The 17,393-nt window shown below is 59.1% G+C and overlaps 1 protein-coding gene across 1 annotated transcript in view; it reads left to right on the forward strand.

Annotated features, from left to right (window-relative positions):
• Positions 1-17,393, forward strand: part of IPO13 (importin 13) — a 35,544-nt gene that overhangs the window by 1,813 nt on the left and 16,338 nt on the right. Inside the window, exons 3-6 of the mRNA XM_026053452.1 lie at positions 7,477-8,213; positions 14,564-14,704; positions 15,374-15,515; positions 17,203-17,369. Of these exons, the coding sequence (XP_025909237.1) occupies positions 7,477-8,213; positions 14,564-14,704; positions 15,374-15,515; positions 17,203-17,369 (1,187 nt within the window). The remainder of the gene's footprint in view (positions 1-7,476; positions 8,214-14,563; positions 14,705-15,373; positions 15,516-17,202; positions 17,370-17,393) is intronic.

The following is a 17,393-nucleotide window of genomic DNA, read 5'->3' on the forward strand; positions in this document are numbered from 1 at the left end:
CGCGGTGGCAGGTGCCGCTCGTGCCCGGGCCGGCCCGGTGCCGGTGCCGGTGCCGGTCCCGCGGCCGCTCCGCCGCGGCGCTGCCCTGCCCCGGTGTCCGAGCCCGGCAGGCACCAAGCGCTGCCCGAGGCGGCCCCGGCTCCCCGGGCGGTGCTGGCGGCGGCGGAGCCGGGATGCGGCAGCGAGCGCCCGGCCGGCTCTCGCCTCCATCCGGCAGCTCCCGGCCATCCCGGCGCCCGCCTTTCCCTGGGAAGGGATGGATGGTCCCTGGGGACGCACCGCTGCTTCCACACGCRTCCCCATGCCCGGGAGCTTGTCCAGCATCTTGGATACCCGTGATGTGGAATGTGAGGTTTGTAACCGCCCTCCAGTTCCCCGTGTGCTCCAAGGTGAGAGGAGCCAGCTCTCCGGCTGCCTTGGGGTCTGCCAGTGAAAAGGAGGTGGGAAGCGGCAGCGAGGATTAGCCAACATCTGCAAAATGCTACGGAAAGGMGCCGTGCCGCGGCTCACCCTGCCTGCGCTCAGCGCCACCGGGGCGCTTTTTGCCTCTGGTTTYCCCTCTCCCGGTGGAACACAAACCGCTCCTTTGTTAGCCCCAACAATGGGGCTGTGGGGAGGTTGGCGGTGCCCGGCTGGGGGCTGGCGGCGGCGCCCGGCCCTGCGGGGCTGTGCGGGAAGCAGCGCTCGGATCCGCGCCGCCTTCCAGGCAAATGTGCCCTGCGGGATGCGGCCCTCCCCTCCCCCAGCATGCCCAGCTCCGCCGCTCCGAGGCTTTGCCGGCGGCTCCGAGGCTTTGCSGGCGGCTCGGAGCCTCTGCCATGTCATTGGCTTTGCCGTCTCGCTTGACATCCTTGCGAGACGCAGCTGCGCCGCGGGACAGCGCTGGCGGAGAGGGGCTGGGGACACTGCGCTGAAATCCCCGTGCCGTCAGCTCGAACCGCTGCCCGCGTCGGGCTCCAGGGAGGAACAAGTGTGGGGTGGATTCAGGGCAAGCTCAGGGACTCACCACTGCTTAGAGCCCTCCCATATCTGCATTCCCAAAGAAGGGCTGTAGGCTATTTCAGATGCAAATCGAGCAAAAAATTGGATCCTTGTGGGGCTGGACTCGTGGGAGGACTTGTGGGTAGAGCCACTTTGCTGGAGTTGATGCTGACATCTAAATGATGCTTCTGCTGGCTGGGGTTTTTCTGCCTGTCAAATTTTGTGCCTGGCGCTATTAGTAGTGCTGAGTACTAATTAAAGCCAGGGCTCAGCTTCACTCTGAATTAGTGAGGGGAAATGCTGGGGTTGGGAACAGAGGACAGAGCTGGTTCTACCCAGGTCAGAGGGAGAGCCAGGGTGGAAATGGTCTTGTGCTGGAATACGTGAGCAGCTGTAACCAGGGAAACCTCCCTCAGATACGGCCTGTCAGCCCTTCAGAGGGCCTTGAAGGAGAAGATTCCGATCACGGGGAAGATGCTTCCTTTTTTTTTCCTATTTTTATTTTTTCAACATTTTATTTTGTCAGTGGTCTGGGCAGAGGCCGTGGGTGCGCGGTCCCGCAGGCCTCCGTGTGCTCCGTGTGTAGCTGGAAGGGAGGTGTCCGTGCAGGCGGCCGGAGGCGCGGGAGGCTCTGGGGGGCTGCAGGAGCCCAGGGGTGCTGGGGGCTGCACGGCCGAGCTCCGGGATCCGCAGAGCTCTGCCCCTCTGCTCCGTCTTTCCACGCAGAGCACTTCCCTAGACACCTGGAAGGCAGCGGGCACCTCTGTGGCTGCGCTGTTCTGGTAAGGTTGCTGTGCCAGGGTCCTGCAGTCCCCCTTAGGGCTCTTGTCCCTTGCTGTTTCATTCTTATTCCAAGCCTGACCTAAATGCTGTGTTGGTTTAAATGCAGCTGGAAGAAGCTGGTGTGACCGTGCTGGGCAGGAGCTCTGGGCTCCTTCCTGCCGCTGCTCAGCAAGGCTCTGCCTTTGCAGGTGGCAGAACCCAAGGTGAAAATCGGAGGCTGAATCAAGCAAGAGCTCCGGGCTTTGGGGACGATCTGCCCGCCCTGCTGGGCTGAGCGTGGTGGGGCTCCGCGACGCGGGGCAGGTGGAGGGAGCTGCTGCTGCAGCGTGAGCTCTGCCCCATCGGGGTGGTTGCACACATCCAGCCCTGCTCCCGTCTCGGGGGAGCAGAGGGAGGCCGCAGTGCAGGGCTCGTTTTGGTCTCCTTTGGGTCAAACTTGGTAGCACCTGACACTGCAGATGGGTAGTAGGGACAGGAGGAGAATGCAGACCGTTACCTGCTTTCATTGCAGTTGAATCTACTCCAAATCTGTCCAAACACAATCTGGGGCAAATTTCTTTCTTATTTCTTATTCTGATAAGAAAGAAAATGACCCRTTCTTGGGTGAGCATCCCAAGTGCAGGGCTTTGTTTTGTCTGGTTCCTTCTAGGCCCTTCCTTCCCTGGCCCCTCATCCCCTGGGTGCTTGTTATCTTTCCTGACGTCTTCTCCCGCACGCATTAGCGGCCTGGCATCCGCGGGCCTCCCCGCTGGCTGCTGCCTCCCCGGGGATGCCTGACGAGGGCAGAAAGCCTCTCCAGCGGGGTGGGCAGGCGGGCTGGGGCGGAGGCGGCGTCCGGAGCCTCTCCCGGGGCTGCAGCCTTTGATCACCGCCGGCTGAGACGAGGGGATGTGGCAGCTGCAGGGGCTGCCTCCTGCCCCGGGGAGCAGGAGAGATGCACAAGTGCATCCCATTTCCTCGGGAAAAYGTCCCTGCCTGTCTCCTTGAACCTTGATGGGGATAGCTATGGGATGGGAGCAGAGGGTTCCCCTCTGGTGCCATGCTGGGGTGGCTTGTCCGGCTGTCACCTGGAAGCAGCCTGTCTGTGTGTGAGGAGGCAGCCCTGCCTGCGATGGTGAGATAGGGACCCTGGGAGGGGGACGTGCTGGTGACAGCAAGGGAGGCCGGGAGTCATTTTATTTACCATTTAATAGATCTCACTCCAGCACAGGGGGTAGCTTCCATCCTGGACCAACCTGTGCYGAGCTTCGTGCTCTTTCCTGTGTCATGAGTGGGATGGGTCAGCACCCATGACTGCCAGGATTCACCTTCGCTCTGTGGGGCCTTAGCTGGATCCTCTTGTCGGCAACGGCAGGGATCTGTGGGATGGGACCCTGGGCCCCAACAGGAATTCCTGTCTCAGAGTGCTTGTGAATTTGTTCCCCAAGGTGACAAGAAGACATAGACATGGACGTTAATGCAGTTATTTTATTACAAGTCTGCAGCAGTTCTTGGCTCTCCACGTTAGGAAAGAGGCTGCTCTTGGTGCGCGCTGAGGGTGCCCGGGAGCAGCAAGGCCTGGCAACACACAGGGCTTTATTTCCCGTTCGTTTGGTGTCCTTAGCGCTTGGGCAGCTTGCTGCCTTTCTGGGGCTGCTTTCAGCTYGGCCTTCCTGCCATTCCAGTGCTTCGCCGAGGGGCAGGACCTGCGCTGCGTTYGCTTCGCGGAGCCCTGGAAATGGCAGCGGCGCTCGGAGCGGCGGCTGCGCGAGTGCGCTCGGCCGGGAAGGCCACGGAGCGCGGCACGGGAAAGGGGTCRCCGCCGCCGCCGCTGCCTCCGGTGCTCCCTCAACGTGGTGCTGGGCGAGCAGCCTGCCCCTGGGCTGGCGCAGGGCGAGCAGGTTCTGCGGCTTGGCCTCTTCCCCGTCTGGCTGCGAGYGTCCCTGTGCCTCCTTGCTTGGTGCGTCAGCCCCGGGAGATGTGCCCGCTCTCCGTGGAGCCCCGAGGAGCGGCAGGGAACCCGCGCTCCGTGTGAGGCAGGGGAGCTGCACAGCTCAGGGGCCTCTCCTCACCCCGGGCAGCACCCAACCAACACCACCCAGCTGCTCACCCACCTCCGGCCAGCCRGCAGGCCCGGCTTTAGTTGGTTTGCTTAGTGCCATCAGGGAGAGAAGTGGCTGTTCCGCTGCTCTCCATGAAAGCTCCAAGGGTGAAGGCTCCAGAGATGCTGGGCTTGCAGCAGCAGCTGCTGCGGTTCCCTTTCTCTAAGGATATCAAAGAACTGCCTAAGAGCAGTGTTCCTTGCTTGGCAGTAACTTCCTTGGGCTTCCAAAACCGCCAGAGTAGGAATTCCAGCCTACGTCTGTTGGGAAGCTCTGCTGCCGCAACATAGCCTTGATTCTGTCTGATAGCACGTAAGTAATGAGAACCTAACGGGGACTTGACAGCAGTTTTGGGAGCAGGGAACACCCACGGAATGATCTTGGGTTACTTTCAGCCAAGCACAGGAGATTTTGGAGAAAGCTCGTGCCTGGCCGAGGGACATAGCCGGCAGCAGGGCTGCTCCCCAGCTCTCGGGTTACAGGTCTAATGGTGGAGGAGCAGGTTCGTTGTCATCCAAGGGATGGGGGACACGAAGAGTTCGGCCGGGACGCTCTTCCAGGCTGCTTTCTGCCTCCAGTAGTTTGCTGTATGGAGACTTGCTCTGGGGTGGGGATATCGTCCTGTGTTTTATAGCCAGGGAAGGATTTTTCTTAACGGTTCATGAAACAGTCTATGAAAATGTCACGATCTCTTTCCTGAGAGGTAATAGGTAGCTCCGAGGCCTTTATTGTTGCTTCCCCTGTGACTCCCTGAAGTTTCTCCGTGCTGAATTTCAGAGAGATGCCTTTTGCCCTTTGTAGTGAGGTTTAGTTTTGAAGATCTGAGGCRATTCAGCTTGGTCAGTAGACTTTGTCATCTCACTGTTCCCCCACTCTTCCAGATCATTACAGACATGCTCAACGGCAGATACTCTAGTGCAMAATCCTCTGGGCTTCCCCTGGAAAACTTGCCTGGCCTCCCTTCCCTAGGGAGGAGAGGCTCTCCAGAAGGTGTTGCTGGGTGATGAATGCCCCTTGGGAGCCTTTCCTGCTAAAACTGGACATGTTTTTCTTTTTGCACAGTTCTTGAAGTATTGACAGGAAAAATATTCAAAATGGAAGAAACAAATTAATAGAGGAATGGGAGCGTAACTGGAGGAGGTTGGGAAGGATCCCAGGCTGGAGAGCCRGGCAGGAGGAATGCTCCCCTCCTGCATTTTGTCTGCTGTGTCCATGCCCAGGGAGCAGGGAAGGAAATGAATAGACTGTGACAGTCTCTGTAAATCTGAAGCGAGAATTTGTTCGGGAAGAAAATAGGAAGCAAGCTCTGACAGGAGCAAATAAAAGASACTCCAGACAGCGAGAGGAGAAGGGAGTTGGGAGCCCCTGCTCGAGCCCTGCTGCAGGATGACTCAGTCTCCAGCAAAAGAGCAGGACACTCGCTAGCTGCATAAGGGGGGGCAGCYTCCTAGCCCCAAAGGCGGTTGAGCTTTTAACCCATCTTCAGCTGCACGTCAATAATGAAGTTGAGTCTTTCCTGAGGGGGAGAGAGCCAGTGCTTAGCTCTCCCCCAGCAATTCAGTGATTCTCCAGCCAGAGTCCTGAATAAGCGAGGACAGAGCAAGGTTTCAGGTCGCTGGGCAGCTTCCCTTGGACTTCCCTTGGTGCCTTGTGCCTTGGGACAGGTTTCTCGCTCCCCGTGCCCTCCCCATCCAGGGTCAGCTTTCTCTCTGTCTCGGCATGTGTCTTCTGGGGGAACAGAAGCACCGCCACAGACTGTGCTGCCCGGCTGCGCCTCCTRATGCATCTTTCACAGCCTCTTTCCTTTTCAGAAGTGTGGCCTATATCCTCATTTCCCCCCTGCCCTGACACTGTTTAAGTCTTTAAAATAGACATTTTAAATGGTGTCCAAGGCAAGGCTTTCTCTGTGCTGTGCCTGCCATTTTGTCGTGCTCTTTGGTCTCGAGCAAGGGAGCAGCATGAGGTACTGGCACTTGCTTAGGAAGCTCGTTGCTGTGCCCTAGGCTGCCAGCTTTGCATGCTTAAAAATAGGATTTAAATCCTCTCCTAGGTGCAAGAATCACAGAAGAATTTCAGAGAGCTTCCAGGGGGAGAAGAGGAGGATATTTGAGACCTGGAGTCAGGACAGGGCCACAAAAAGATCCTCTGCAGCAGCTGGAAGCTTCTTCTGGTTTGGTGTCGAGGGGCAGTGGGTGCAGATAGCCTGACAAGTGCCATTGCCTTTTCCTGGAGTATGAAGTCAGTGGTTGGAAATGAAACATGCTGTGCRAAGCAGCAAAGCTCACTGCTTGCTGATGGAGGTCGGGAGAAGTGCAGTTACCTTCTGGTTCGTCTACCAGGGCATCACTGGTTACCAAATTGCAYCCACATGAGATGCTTCCCCCCTGGTATCTGCTTATAATACCGTGTTGCTTCTGTAAGACTTATTCTTCAGTWCTGGTTTTGCCTGCGGTTGGAGCCAGCATACCAGGCTGGACAGCACTGGATAGGGCTGTTCTGTGCTGCTGTGGCATCTGAGGGATAGGGAAGGGGTCATTTTTTCCCTGTATTTTCCCTGTATACCTCYCGGAGATGCGTACAGGAAGGCATTTCTGTCATGAGCCATGTACTGTGCTCCCTCATCCCTGGCCCGTTCACGCTGCAGCTGCTCTGCCCGCCCTTGCCAGCAGAGTTTTCTCTCCTTGCATTCAGTCCCCGGCTGCAGGTAGGTTTGCTGCTGGAGCAGAGCTCCCCTTGCCCAGCGCATGGCGTGTCTCACACCCGKGCAGGACAAGCGTTTTATTAGCGTTGCCTGTAAGGGCTGTGTCACACTCCCCTGCAAATAAAGCCCAGCAGCCCCTGTAATGCCCTTCACGTGGGGCTCTGAGCTCTGCAAAGCAGCAGCTAGGTATCTCAGAGCCTGTTTGAGCAGGTAAGTGATGTTCTCRTTTTTTTGTATGAGGAAAGTGAACGAAGAATCTCAGACTGTGCTGGGAGCTAGTGGCAGAGGCGGGATTAAATGTGCGCTCTCCCAGCAGCCTGGCACAGTCGTAATTGGGCGGGTTTGGGAATACTTCAAAGGGACTCTGTGCAGAGATTAATCCTGGAGCTTAGTGACTGTGGTCTGTAAAACCTGACAGGCAGAAATATCTGCAGTGGCTCTTATTTTCCTTGAACTCAGATACAGGCTTTCTGCTGGCCATGTGGAGAATCCACCTGTAGTTTTCTCCAAGTCAGTTGAGGTGAAAGGCAGGAATTAGAGTATGGACCTTTCCTTTGTGCACCTGTGGCCTAACCGTGCTCAGTGCTGTGGAGTGTTGTGAGACTCCCCTGTGACCGTGAATCAGAAAAGAGGCTGACAGGTTCAGTCTCAGTGAAGGAGASGATGGGAGATGAGTAAGGAGAAGAATATTCCAGAGTGCCGGTTTAGAAGAGGAGGAGGGGAAAATAGTTTRCAGCTTCTCTCCTGCTGCCAGATCTCTCACTGCCCTGAGAGCCTAATGAAGGAGGCCGTCCAAATTGGGCTGTACTAGTGCAAGGCTGGGAGGCGGGCTGGTTTCACAGGGCACCTGCTGGTGGGCAGTCTGTGGTGCTGCTATGAACACAAACAACTGTGTTCCTTGGTCCTAAGATGCTCCCCTGTCTCTTTCAGGCTCTCCATCAGCTGTACTACGACCCAAACATCGAGAACAAGAACTTGGCCCAGAAATGGCTGATGCAGGCCCAGGTCTCGCCCCAAGCATGGCACTTCAGCTGGCTGCTGCTCAATATGGACAAGGTGCCCGAGATCCAGTACTTCGGCGCCAGCGCTCTGCACATTAAGATCTCCCGCTACTGGAACGACATCCCGGCGGATCAGTACGAGAGCCTCAAGTCGCAGCTCTTCACGCACATCACCCGCTTCGCCAGCGGCTCCAAGATCGTGCTCACCCGGCTGTGCGTGGCGCTGGCCTCGCTGGCGCTCAGCATGATGCCCGAGGCCTGGCCCTGCGCCGTGGCCGACATGGTGCGCATGTTCCAGGCCGAGGACTCCAACGTGGACGGGCGGGCGCGCTGCCTGGCGCTGCTGGAGCTGCTCACCGTGCTGCCCGAGGAGTTCCAGACGAGCCGCCTGCCGCAGTACCGCAAGGGCCAGGTGCGCAGCGTCCTGGCGCAGGAGTGCGGCTCTGTCTTCCCCTTGCTGGAGCAGCTGCTGCAGCAGCAGGACTCCCCGGGCTTCATCAAGCAGAAGGTGTTGAAGTGCTTCTCTAGCTGGGTGCAGCTGGAGATCCCGCTGATGGACTGCGAGAACCTGATCCAAGCAGCCTTCGCCTCCCTGCAGGACCCCGAGCTCTTTGACACGGCGGTGGAGGCTGTTGTCAATGCCATTTCCCAGCCGGATGCCCAGAGGTAAGGGCTGCCTCTCCCACACCTTTCTTACTGCAGGCAGGTGCTCCTGGAGACCTACTGAGAGATGGGGGTGGAAAGGGAAAGAAAAACCAGGCTTTTTTTTCTCACTGCCATTAGGCCTTGGCAACAATGACGACAGGGTTGGAGGCAGGGGGCGTGGAAAGCAGCTCCAGCGGAGATGGCTGGTCCTGAGAAGGCTGGCCCTGTGCTTGGCTTGCAGGCAGCTTTGCTGSTTGTGTGCTGCTGCTGCCCACCTTGCAGGAGGGCATTCCCAGCGCCTGCCTGCCCGCTCGGGCTGCGCTGGAGCGGGGCTGCTGCCGCCCGTGCGGCCCGTCCTCCCCGTGGGCTGCAGCACGCGGTCTGGAGCAGTGTGCTCCGCACCGCCGTGCTGGTCCCAGTCCCTGCAGCAGCTCCTGCATCCTGACCCTCTGCGTGGGGCAGGCAGCGCCTGGCAGCTCTCAGCCCTGCCTCGCAGGGGCAGGAGGCAGCCACGGCCCGTCCCCACCCCCTCCTCCAGCAGACAGGGCTAATGCCCTTCTGGCTCGTGCGCCAGACGCTGCAGCGCCCGACTGCGGAGCAGCTGCCTCGGCAGGGGCCAGGGAGAGCTCAGAGACCCCCTGCTGCCCTCGTGCCTCTGCTCCAGCCAAGGAGCTTATTGGAAGCGTAGATAACTACAGCAGAGCTGTCTGGCTGCTCCCTCCCCCTGCCTCCCACGGCCCAGTCCAGCTGAGTGCTCCTCCTTTTTTCTGTTCCTGTCTGCGACTGTCCCCGGAAAAGYGGAGCTGCCAGCCAGGCCGGGAAGGCGCTGCCCGGGCCGCGCTGCAGGGCCCCGAGCCCTTCTGCTTGGCAGAGCCGCTGTCGGCTCTCGGGACCGATGCCCGCAAAAGTGCATTTGCTAGAAGTGCATTTGCTTCTGCTTCCCTTGGTCACATCTCCTCCGAGTTGCCTAGCAACCTTCCCTGTGTGCCGGGGAAGAGGAGGCTTTCGCTGGAGGCAGGGCTGCGCGGGCGCTGCGGCACGGCACGCACGCTGCTGCCGAGGCTCCGCGCGTGGCTCCCGCGCCTGGTTTGGGGGCACRGGGGGTGGCTTGGAGGTCTCCAGGGATGAGGGTGTTGCCTGTGGGAATTGCGGACCCTGTGGAGCGCAGGAGCCTGCCAGGGCTGTGACGCAGCAGGGCTGCGCGCAGGGGCACCTTGTGTGCTTGGTGGCATTCGCAAGACAACCACAGGCAGCTCTTCCTCACAACAGGCAGAGGCTGGGGGCCAGKCCAAACCCTTGTAGCAAGGTTGGTGTAGAAAACCAGGCTGCTTAAGCAGGTGACAGGCACTCCTGACATTTTTGGCTCTTTGCCYTCCATCCCTTTCACCTCCCTTGAGTCTGGGAAGCCCCCAGGATGYGATTCCTCGTTAGTGACCCGCGGCAGAGCGCCTGTGCGAGCAGGCTGTGCGAGGGGGCGAGCAGCCGGCCTGCGGGCTGGTCGGTGTCAGCCCCACGCAGCGCGGGCYCCCGGACAGCAGTGTCATTGTCACCAGGGCTGCCCTGCCAGGCGCCGCGTGGCGCGGCCGCCCCGGCATCGCCAGCCGCGCGGGACAGGGGCTGCCTTGGGCACCGCTTTGCAAAGCACTGCGGGCTTGGATGTCTTCAGAAGTGGGGTGCTGGGGTGTCAGCTCGGCGGTGATACCCCAGGGCAGGGGGCACAAGTGCCCTCTGCAGCACCTGGCTGTCCGGTCCAGCTGCTGCTCACAAATAGCTGCATGGGCAGGTGGCTTTCTGCCCTTCCAGAGGGGCCCTGGTATGCCTGTGTGGTGGATGAGGGCGATAGGGAGGGACGCGTGCCAATTAGAGAGGGACACTAAATAGGGGACTGGATAGAAATGGGACTGTGCTGCACTCCCTTCTCTCTGCTGTGCCTGTCTCGTGCACACAATGGGCGAGCTCTGGTCTTCCTCCCGCAGCTCCGATTGCTCCTTCTGATATCAAGGGTGGGTACTGCTGCTCATAGCCCTTTCCTAATGCCTGGAGATGCCTTCCCTTGGGCATTCCCATGGATGCCCCATTTGTCTTCTGCCTAGGGGCTGCAGATGTCCTTGTGTTTGTCTCAGCTGTTGCCCTGGCCTGACTCTTAGCCCACTCCTGCCCTTGTATCTCAGCATTCCTCAGGCCACAGCAGCTGGATCCGCATGTGCCCTGCAGCCCCTGTGGCTTTGGGGGCTCAGACAGCCCCAGGAGGGGACTGCTGCTTGCTGTGTGGCTGCTGCTCTTCCTTGGAGCCGTGTAGCAGCCCATTCCTGTCCCTCCGTGCGAGGCAGGGCTTTGCTTACTGCCTCCTTGCCTTGGTCCCCTGACCTTGCCTGTGGGGCTGCGAGCAGGTGATGAGATGTGGACACAGGCGGGCAGCACCCCGGTGCCCTGCTCCTACCCACATTTCCTTAGCGCTCAAAATGCACCGACCTCCTCCAGCGCTTGGGGCTGGAGCCCTCAGGCTGGCAGGGCGACCACRGATTGCCCCAGACCTTTGGGGCTCCCTTCCCCTTTGTTCCCTGTATCCTTCCTTCCTTCCCATCCCTCCTGTGCCTGCCTCCTTGCCAGCCGTGGCAGTCCCGCCCCTGCGGCTTTGTGCTCAGCCCGGCACATCCAGTGCTCCGGAGCCCCCGGGGAGCCTCCTGACCTTTCTGTCTCTCCTCGGCAGGCTCCGAGCTGGTGCTGCTTCCCAGCCGCCGTCTCCCTCCTTTGTTCTAGCAGGACCGGGCTCCGCTGCCCGCGGCATCCGCAGGCTCGGAGCATCCTCCGTGCTGCCCGGCCCTCCACATGTCACGGAGCGCTCTGGGGGTGCTGCCCCATGGCAGGGTTTGTCGCTGGGCTCCCCTGATTCCCTCAGGTTCCCGTGGTTTTCGCAGGCCCTTGTGCTGTTCTTTTCCGCTCCTCCCAGCTGTCTTCATTAACATTTCTGCAGAGCAGAGTCCTGCAGGTGTATTTTTAATTTCAGAAAAGGGCCAGTGCTAAGCTGCATTTAAAAAAAACTCTAAAAGGTCTATTCCTACGTTTGACCTGCTGGGATTGGGGCAGAGAGGTTTCATCGCTGTGGGTGCAATGTCTGCCCATCCTGTGATCATGTCAGCAGGGTTGAGGGGGCAGCTGCAGTAGGTTGGATGTCTGTCCCCGTCACCAGGGAGCAGAGCTAAGCCTGGCCTGACSCTGGGCGTCCTTTGCTCCTGCCGCTGAGGGACAGCTTGTGAGCCACCCTCCCAGGAGGGCGCTGGCTCGAAAGGGGACCCCCACTGCAAGGTTCTCCTCATGCTGCAGCCCCSTCCTGCCAGTGGGGACCGTGCGCGGAGGGAGCACCTGGAGGCAGCCGTGTCCGAGCGCGGCGGAGCAGCAGGAGCGCGTGGGCAAAGGCAGCAGGGGCAGCGCTGCCGCTCTGAGCGCGTCCTTGCGCTCCTCGGCGGCTCCTTGGTCGGAGCCTTGCTGGGCCAGCATCCCCCCTTGCTGCCAGGGGCTTGGAGCGAGGAGGCAGAGGCTCTCCTGCGGCAGCCTGCTCCGAGTACCACCAGAAACGAGGCTTTTTATAGCTCCTCTGGCCCTTAGCGTTGCTTCTCGTCACGAGAACCTGGCTTTGCAGCCTGCGGGAGAGGCAGGATGGTCCGGAGCCAAGTGTGGCAGCGCAGGCTGGAACACAGTGTTCTCGTTCTGGCCTTGGCACTGCCTCACCTTTGGGTAAGTCATGTGTGCTGGGAGCTTCCAATCCTTGCTCTGGAAAAGGAGGAAGCGGCRCTTGCCTTCCTGCCTCCGAGGTGTTACTAGAAAAGATGTAGCAGGGATTCGTAGGTGGACGGCGTTTGCTCTGCTTATCGGCTAGGCGGTTGGAACCCTTCTGCTTCCCCAGAGAATGGTGCTGTCTCTCAGGCAGGCTCAGCTTCATGTGCCATTTGGGACTGCTTGGACACTGCTCCTCTGCTAGGGTTTGGAATTCTTGAGAAGAAACCTTGGATGCTTGGGCAGAAGCCTGTGGACTCCATCTATTTACAGACCTTCCATCTTGGGAGCAGTAGGAAGCTCCTGAGTCGCAGAAGGACAGGCACTAAGATATTGTTGCATCTCTTTTGCAGAGGAGGCTTGGGCTGGGTTGTGTTTTATTTAAAGATTATCCTCTGACTAAGCTGGCTAGATTGTGCTGGAGTRGGAGAGCTGAGGTTCTTGCCCACGCTCCTCCAACCTGGTGGATGGTGTTGGGTAGCAGAGAGGGATCTCCATGAGGAGGGATCTCCACATGATTCAAGTGGTGGGGAGTGGGTGTCAGACACCGAGGAGCCTCTCAGAAATAAGCAGGGTATTCCTCTTGTGGTCCAGCTGGTGGGATCACGTGGCATCTGGCCCTTCTCTTTCCAGTCCTGGCAACTAGTACTGAATCCCAGAAGAGGAATCTCGCTAGAAGAGTTTTCCCAGAACTTCATTAGAAACAGATTTTTGAATACTTTTTTATTTCTTTTTTTCATCAGGTCATAACGCTCTGTGTTTCAGGTTTCAGATGAGAACAGATCAGATTGCCCATGTGAGCTGCCTGCATCTTGTGCAACCACCTGGTGGTTGCAGGGGGGTGTCCCCCGCTCAGTTGTGTTGCTTCTCTCCAATAAGGAAGTCAGAGTGGGTCTCAGGAAGAACAAAAGTGCTCCCGTGGTGGGGGATTGACCTGTGCTGCAGGGACCGGGGGAGGCTGAAGTTCAGGGGGGTCTGACAAGTAGARAAGTAGCTGGACAAACTCTCAGAAGAAAAAAAACCTGTTAAGCTATGAAATATAAAGATACCAAATCTTGATGAGGAGATCTGTACTCCAAATCAATGGAGCCTGGAGAAAAAAATAAGGGAATATCACCGTGTGTTGGCCACRTTCATGCAGTCGTAGGCGTTCCCAGCGTCCGTCGTTGGAGATGGGCTGCTTGACTGGGTGGCCTCGGAGGCCTGATGCAGCTGGGGTGGCCTTGGGTCCTCACCCTGCCCTGCTTTGGCTGCACGGAGGTGCTCAGCAGGGCTTGCAGAAGGGCTGCGTGTGGGGCAGTCTGTGCCAGCCAACGTGGTGCCGTCTCCTGGCAAGGCTGGCAGGRCTCCTTGTGCACAGGCAGCCTTGCCTGACTGCACACTGTGCCCCTCTCTGTGCCGGCTTTGCCAAAACAGATGCCCTGGCCCTGCTCTGCAGGCGAGCTGCTTTCTGGGCTGGGCTCTGCCCTTGTCCTCAGCAGCCCTGCAGCGACCTCCTGGGATGAGGAGCTGCGGGATAGCCACATCCCAGGATGAGGAGCTGCGGGATAGCCGCATCCCAGGATGAGGAGCTGCGGGATAGCCGCATCCCCTGATAACATGCCTCGCTGGCTGGGTGAGTGACAGCGGCTCCTCAGCCTCCCGCACAGCCTCTCTCTGGCTTCGGCCTCGGGCTGCTCTTCACCTTCGCTGCTGCCTCCTGTTGCCTTGGTTACCATCACTTATCAGCGCAGGGGAGCCTGGAGAGCAGGCGCCGCTGGAGCGCAGCCTGGAGCGCCGCTCCGGAGCCGGGAGCGCTAGTGCCGGAGCAGGCGGGCAGCGCGCGGGCTGGGGCCCGGGGCGTGCGGAGGGGCCCGCATCCATCTGTAGCAGCAGGCTCGGGYGGAGGCGGCCCCTGCTATCCAGCTGCAGCGGGTGCTTGTGTTTCCATGTGGCAGAACTGCCTGATTTTYCCCAATGCCCTTCCTGCTCCGTCAGCAGGAGAATCCCTGCACTCTCTGTGGCAGTGAACTGGGCGGAGAGCAAGGTCTGGATTTGCCCGTGCCTTCGGCGAAGCTGCGGCTTGCTGCTTCCCTGGCCGTCCTGGCTGCCTTTAGCGCAGCCCTAAGCAGCGCTCCTGAAGGCAGGTGTGATGCAGGGCCCAAAGGGCGCCAGTCTCTGCCCCTTTCCCGCCTGCCATCTCCGTGAGTCCTGCCGAGCCGCGCTGTGAGCCGGGGYTGGCACACTCGGCGACAGTCGCCGCCAGCCCAGACGGTGCCGGGCAGCAGGACAGGGGCTGGCAGACCTCTTGGTGTAATGGGGAGTCTGCGCGGAGCTTGTGTGTTGTCCCTTCAGCTGACTCGGCCCTGTTCTCCATCTGCAGAGCCTTCTCTCTTGAAACACSTAGGGCTTCAGTGTTGGGCTTCATCCAGCAGTGCCTGTCCCCGGCTCGCGAGGGGAGTTCCTGTAAGCAACAAAGCCTTCAGGGGTTGTCTCATCCCCAAAGCAGYCTTCCCCTAGCAAACTAAGGAAAGCAGGAGCTTTGGGAGTGCAATAGGAGACTCTCTGTGTCTCCCTTGTGCTGTGGTGCTGTGCACTGATTCAGGCTCTCCTTGCAGGTATGTGAATACCCTCCTGAAACTCATCCCCCCTGTGCTGGGGCTTCAAGAACAGTTGCGCCAGGCGGTCCAGAGCGGGGACATGGAGACGTCGCACGGGATCTGCCGCATTGCTGTGGCCTTGGGGGAGAACCATTCCCGGTGAGTGCCTGCACCTCTCTCTTCATGTGCATGTTGTGCTGTGTCAGGGAGCAGGGGAGGGTCCCTGAAAGAAGAAATTGGCCAGTTGATCCTTCCTTCTGCTTCAGTTCTCCCTCGACAAGCCCACGTTGCTTGAAATCTTGGCATCTTCTCCAGAGGCTGGGCTGGAGCACTTGCTCCCAGGCTGCTGATATCAGGCTGCTGCCTTGCAAGTGCTTAGGTGTGAGACAAGGGGGCAATGGGGTTTCTGGACTCCTAGTCCTGTTAGTGCAGCACAGAGCCCACACTAACAGTGGAAGTATGTCTGCAGTGGGAAGTGGTGTTGGGAACAGCGTGTGCCAGGTATCACAGTTCAGCTCTGCTTGAGGCATTAGCAGCCCATGTGCTGAGGTGCTTCCTTCCTGCTTTGTGCATGGGGTTGAGTGCAGTGTTCTCCCAAAAGTCCCTTCCAGACTAAATTACTCTGTGATTCCTGTGGCAATTCCTGCAGGTGCCCTTCGGTGCCCAACAGCGATGTTGGGAGCTGCGATAGCAGTGGAGTTGGGAGCAGCCCGCTGTTTCCTTGCTGCTTCATTCAGGATCTGTCCTGCATTGAGTGCTGCATGTGCTCTGTAGAGAGGCCCGACCTGCAGTGTTGCTGCTGCCCTGACCATGTTCTCTGCTCCGCAGGGCCCTGTTGGACCAGGTGGAGCATTGGCAGAGCTTCCTGGCCCTCGTAAACATGATCATGTTCTGCACCGGCATCCCTGGGCACTATCCTGTCAACGAAACCACCAGTTCCTTGACGCTCACCTTCTGGTACACACTCCAGGTCCGTGGCAGCCGCAGGGCAGCCTGCCTTGGGGCTCTCCTGGTGCTTGAGGCTGAGCACAAGCATGTGGATGGAGCCAGGGTGGAAGAGGTTTGGGATTGCAGCCCCTCATGGATATCCTCAGCCACTGCGTGGGGGAGGGCAGAGAGGGAGAAAGGGGTCCCAGCCATTGATGTGCTCCTGTTTCCTAAGGAAAGAGATGGCTGTTGGGTTTGGCTCTGTTATTGAGGATGGTGAGCAGCAGGCTGAGAAGCCCTGGTGCCTAGTCCAGCTATATTTATCCCCCAAGAACTTACAAGGACTCCCAATTCCCACATCCCTCACCCTGCGCTCACAGCCACTCTAGGTGAGTTCATTCAGAAATGTTGGCCCCGTGGCTTACTTTTTCCACCCTCAGTTTTCCTTGGAAGTCTGAGCCAGACTTCAAGAGCCTCATTAACAAAACTCATTAAAACTTCACACACTAGTGTTTTCCCAGCAGCAGGCCTGACTGTTTAGTTCCTTGCTGAATTTACCTGCTTTGTATGAAGACCTCTGGCTTGAGCCCAGCTTTGGGAGAGGTGGCCCAGGTTCACTGGGGAAGAACAGCTGCTTCCTCTGATGCTTACCAGTCCCGTAGTGGCATGTATTTTTGCCTTGTAAGGCTGAGTTTAGCTCACCAAGGCCGAGCCTAGTAAACAGTGCGATGGTGTGGCTTGGCTCAAGGCGCATGCTGGGCTCCCGCCTCCTTCCCGCTGTGTCCCACAGGAGCTGGCAGAGGGTGCAGCCAGCAGCTCCCTGTCTCGCTGCCAGCCAAGGACAGCCCTTACCGGGTCTGATGGCTCCGTGGCAGCCTGTGAGGTCGTAGGGGACAAGCCCCACAAAGCAGGTGTGTCCAGGGAGGTAAAAGCCCTGCGCTGGAGACGACCTTCACTATTACAAGGGCTCAGAGGTGGATGTTTGACTGCAAGAGGTGGCAGCTTTCGTGATGCACGGGGAGCTTCTCCCCAGCCTGCATTTAGAGCCTTGCTGCCTGCGCTGGGCTGTGTGCGGGCTGAGGGGGCAGCAGCTCCTCCGCAGCCCCGGGCCTGTCTGCTCCCCGAAGTGGGGAGTGCTCATGCTCTGGCGTTCGCCGCCGGCGGGAGGGAGGGCRGCAGGACGTCACTTCCATGGGAATGCTCTATTTTTAGCCTCGGTCCATCCCCCCACACTCCTTTCCTCTGCAATCTGATGCGGTGTGACTGCGCGTGGGTAGGGAGGGGAGCGACGTCAGCGCTGCGCCGGCAGCTCCCTGCAGCGGAGCYGACTCACCGGGTGGGCTTTCCACACCGCCCGAGTTCCCCACGGCCTCCTGGTGCTGTGGGTTTGGGTCTGAGCACGTGTAGGCAGGCGAGAGAAGGCTGTGCTTTCCAGGCACCAAAGTGGGTTGCTTTGAACCGGTTCCAAGGGGGATCCAAGGCACGCTCAGCTCCCGAGGCTAGGACACACTCGAGCAGTGCTGTCTGTGCAGCAGGACTGTTCCCAAATGCCTGAGGGTCTGCACAGCTGCTGGCACCTTGCCCGTAGGTAACACTGCTGCTGCAGGAGTTACCTCTGTCACGTTACCTCTGGTGTGAGCTAGAGGTGCCTGTTAGCTTCTCACCAGCAGGTGAACTCACACCAGTTCCTTACCCCACAGCACCTACTTTACTCCTTCTCCCCCCTCCAGGATGATATCCTCTCCTTTGAGCCGGACAAGCAGGCCGTGTACCAGCAGGTGTACCGGCCCGTCTACTTCCAGCTCGTAGATGTGCTGCTGCACAAGGCGCAGTTCCCCTCCGACGAGGAGTATGGCTTCTGGTCTTCAGATGAGAAGGAGCAGTTTCGGATATACAGGTACAGCTGCAGCCCAGGCCCTTC

The sequence above is a fragment of the Nothoprocta perdicaria genome, unplaced genomic scaffold, assembly GCF_003342845.1.
Source record: "Nothoprocta perdicaria isolate Ctin4 unplaced genomic scaffold, notPer1 scaffold_0, whole genome shotgun sequence".
NCBI lineage: Eukaryota > Metazoa > Chordata > Aves > Tinamiformes > Tinamidae > Nothoprocta > Nothoprocta perdicaria.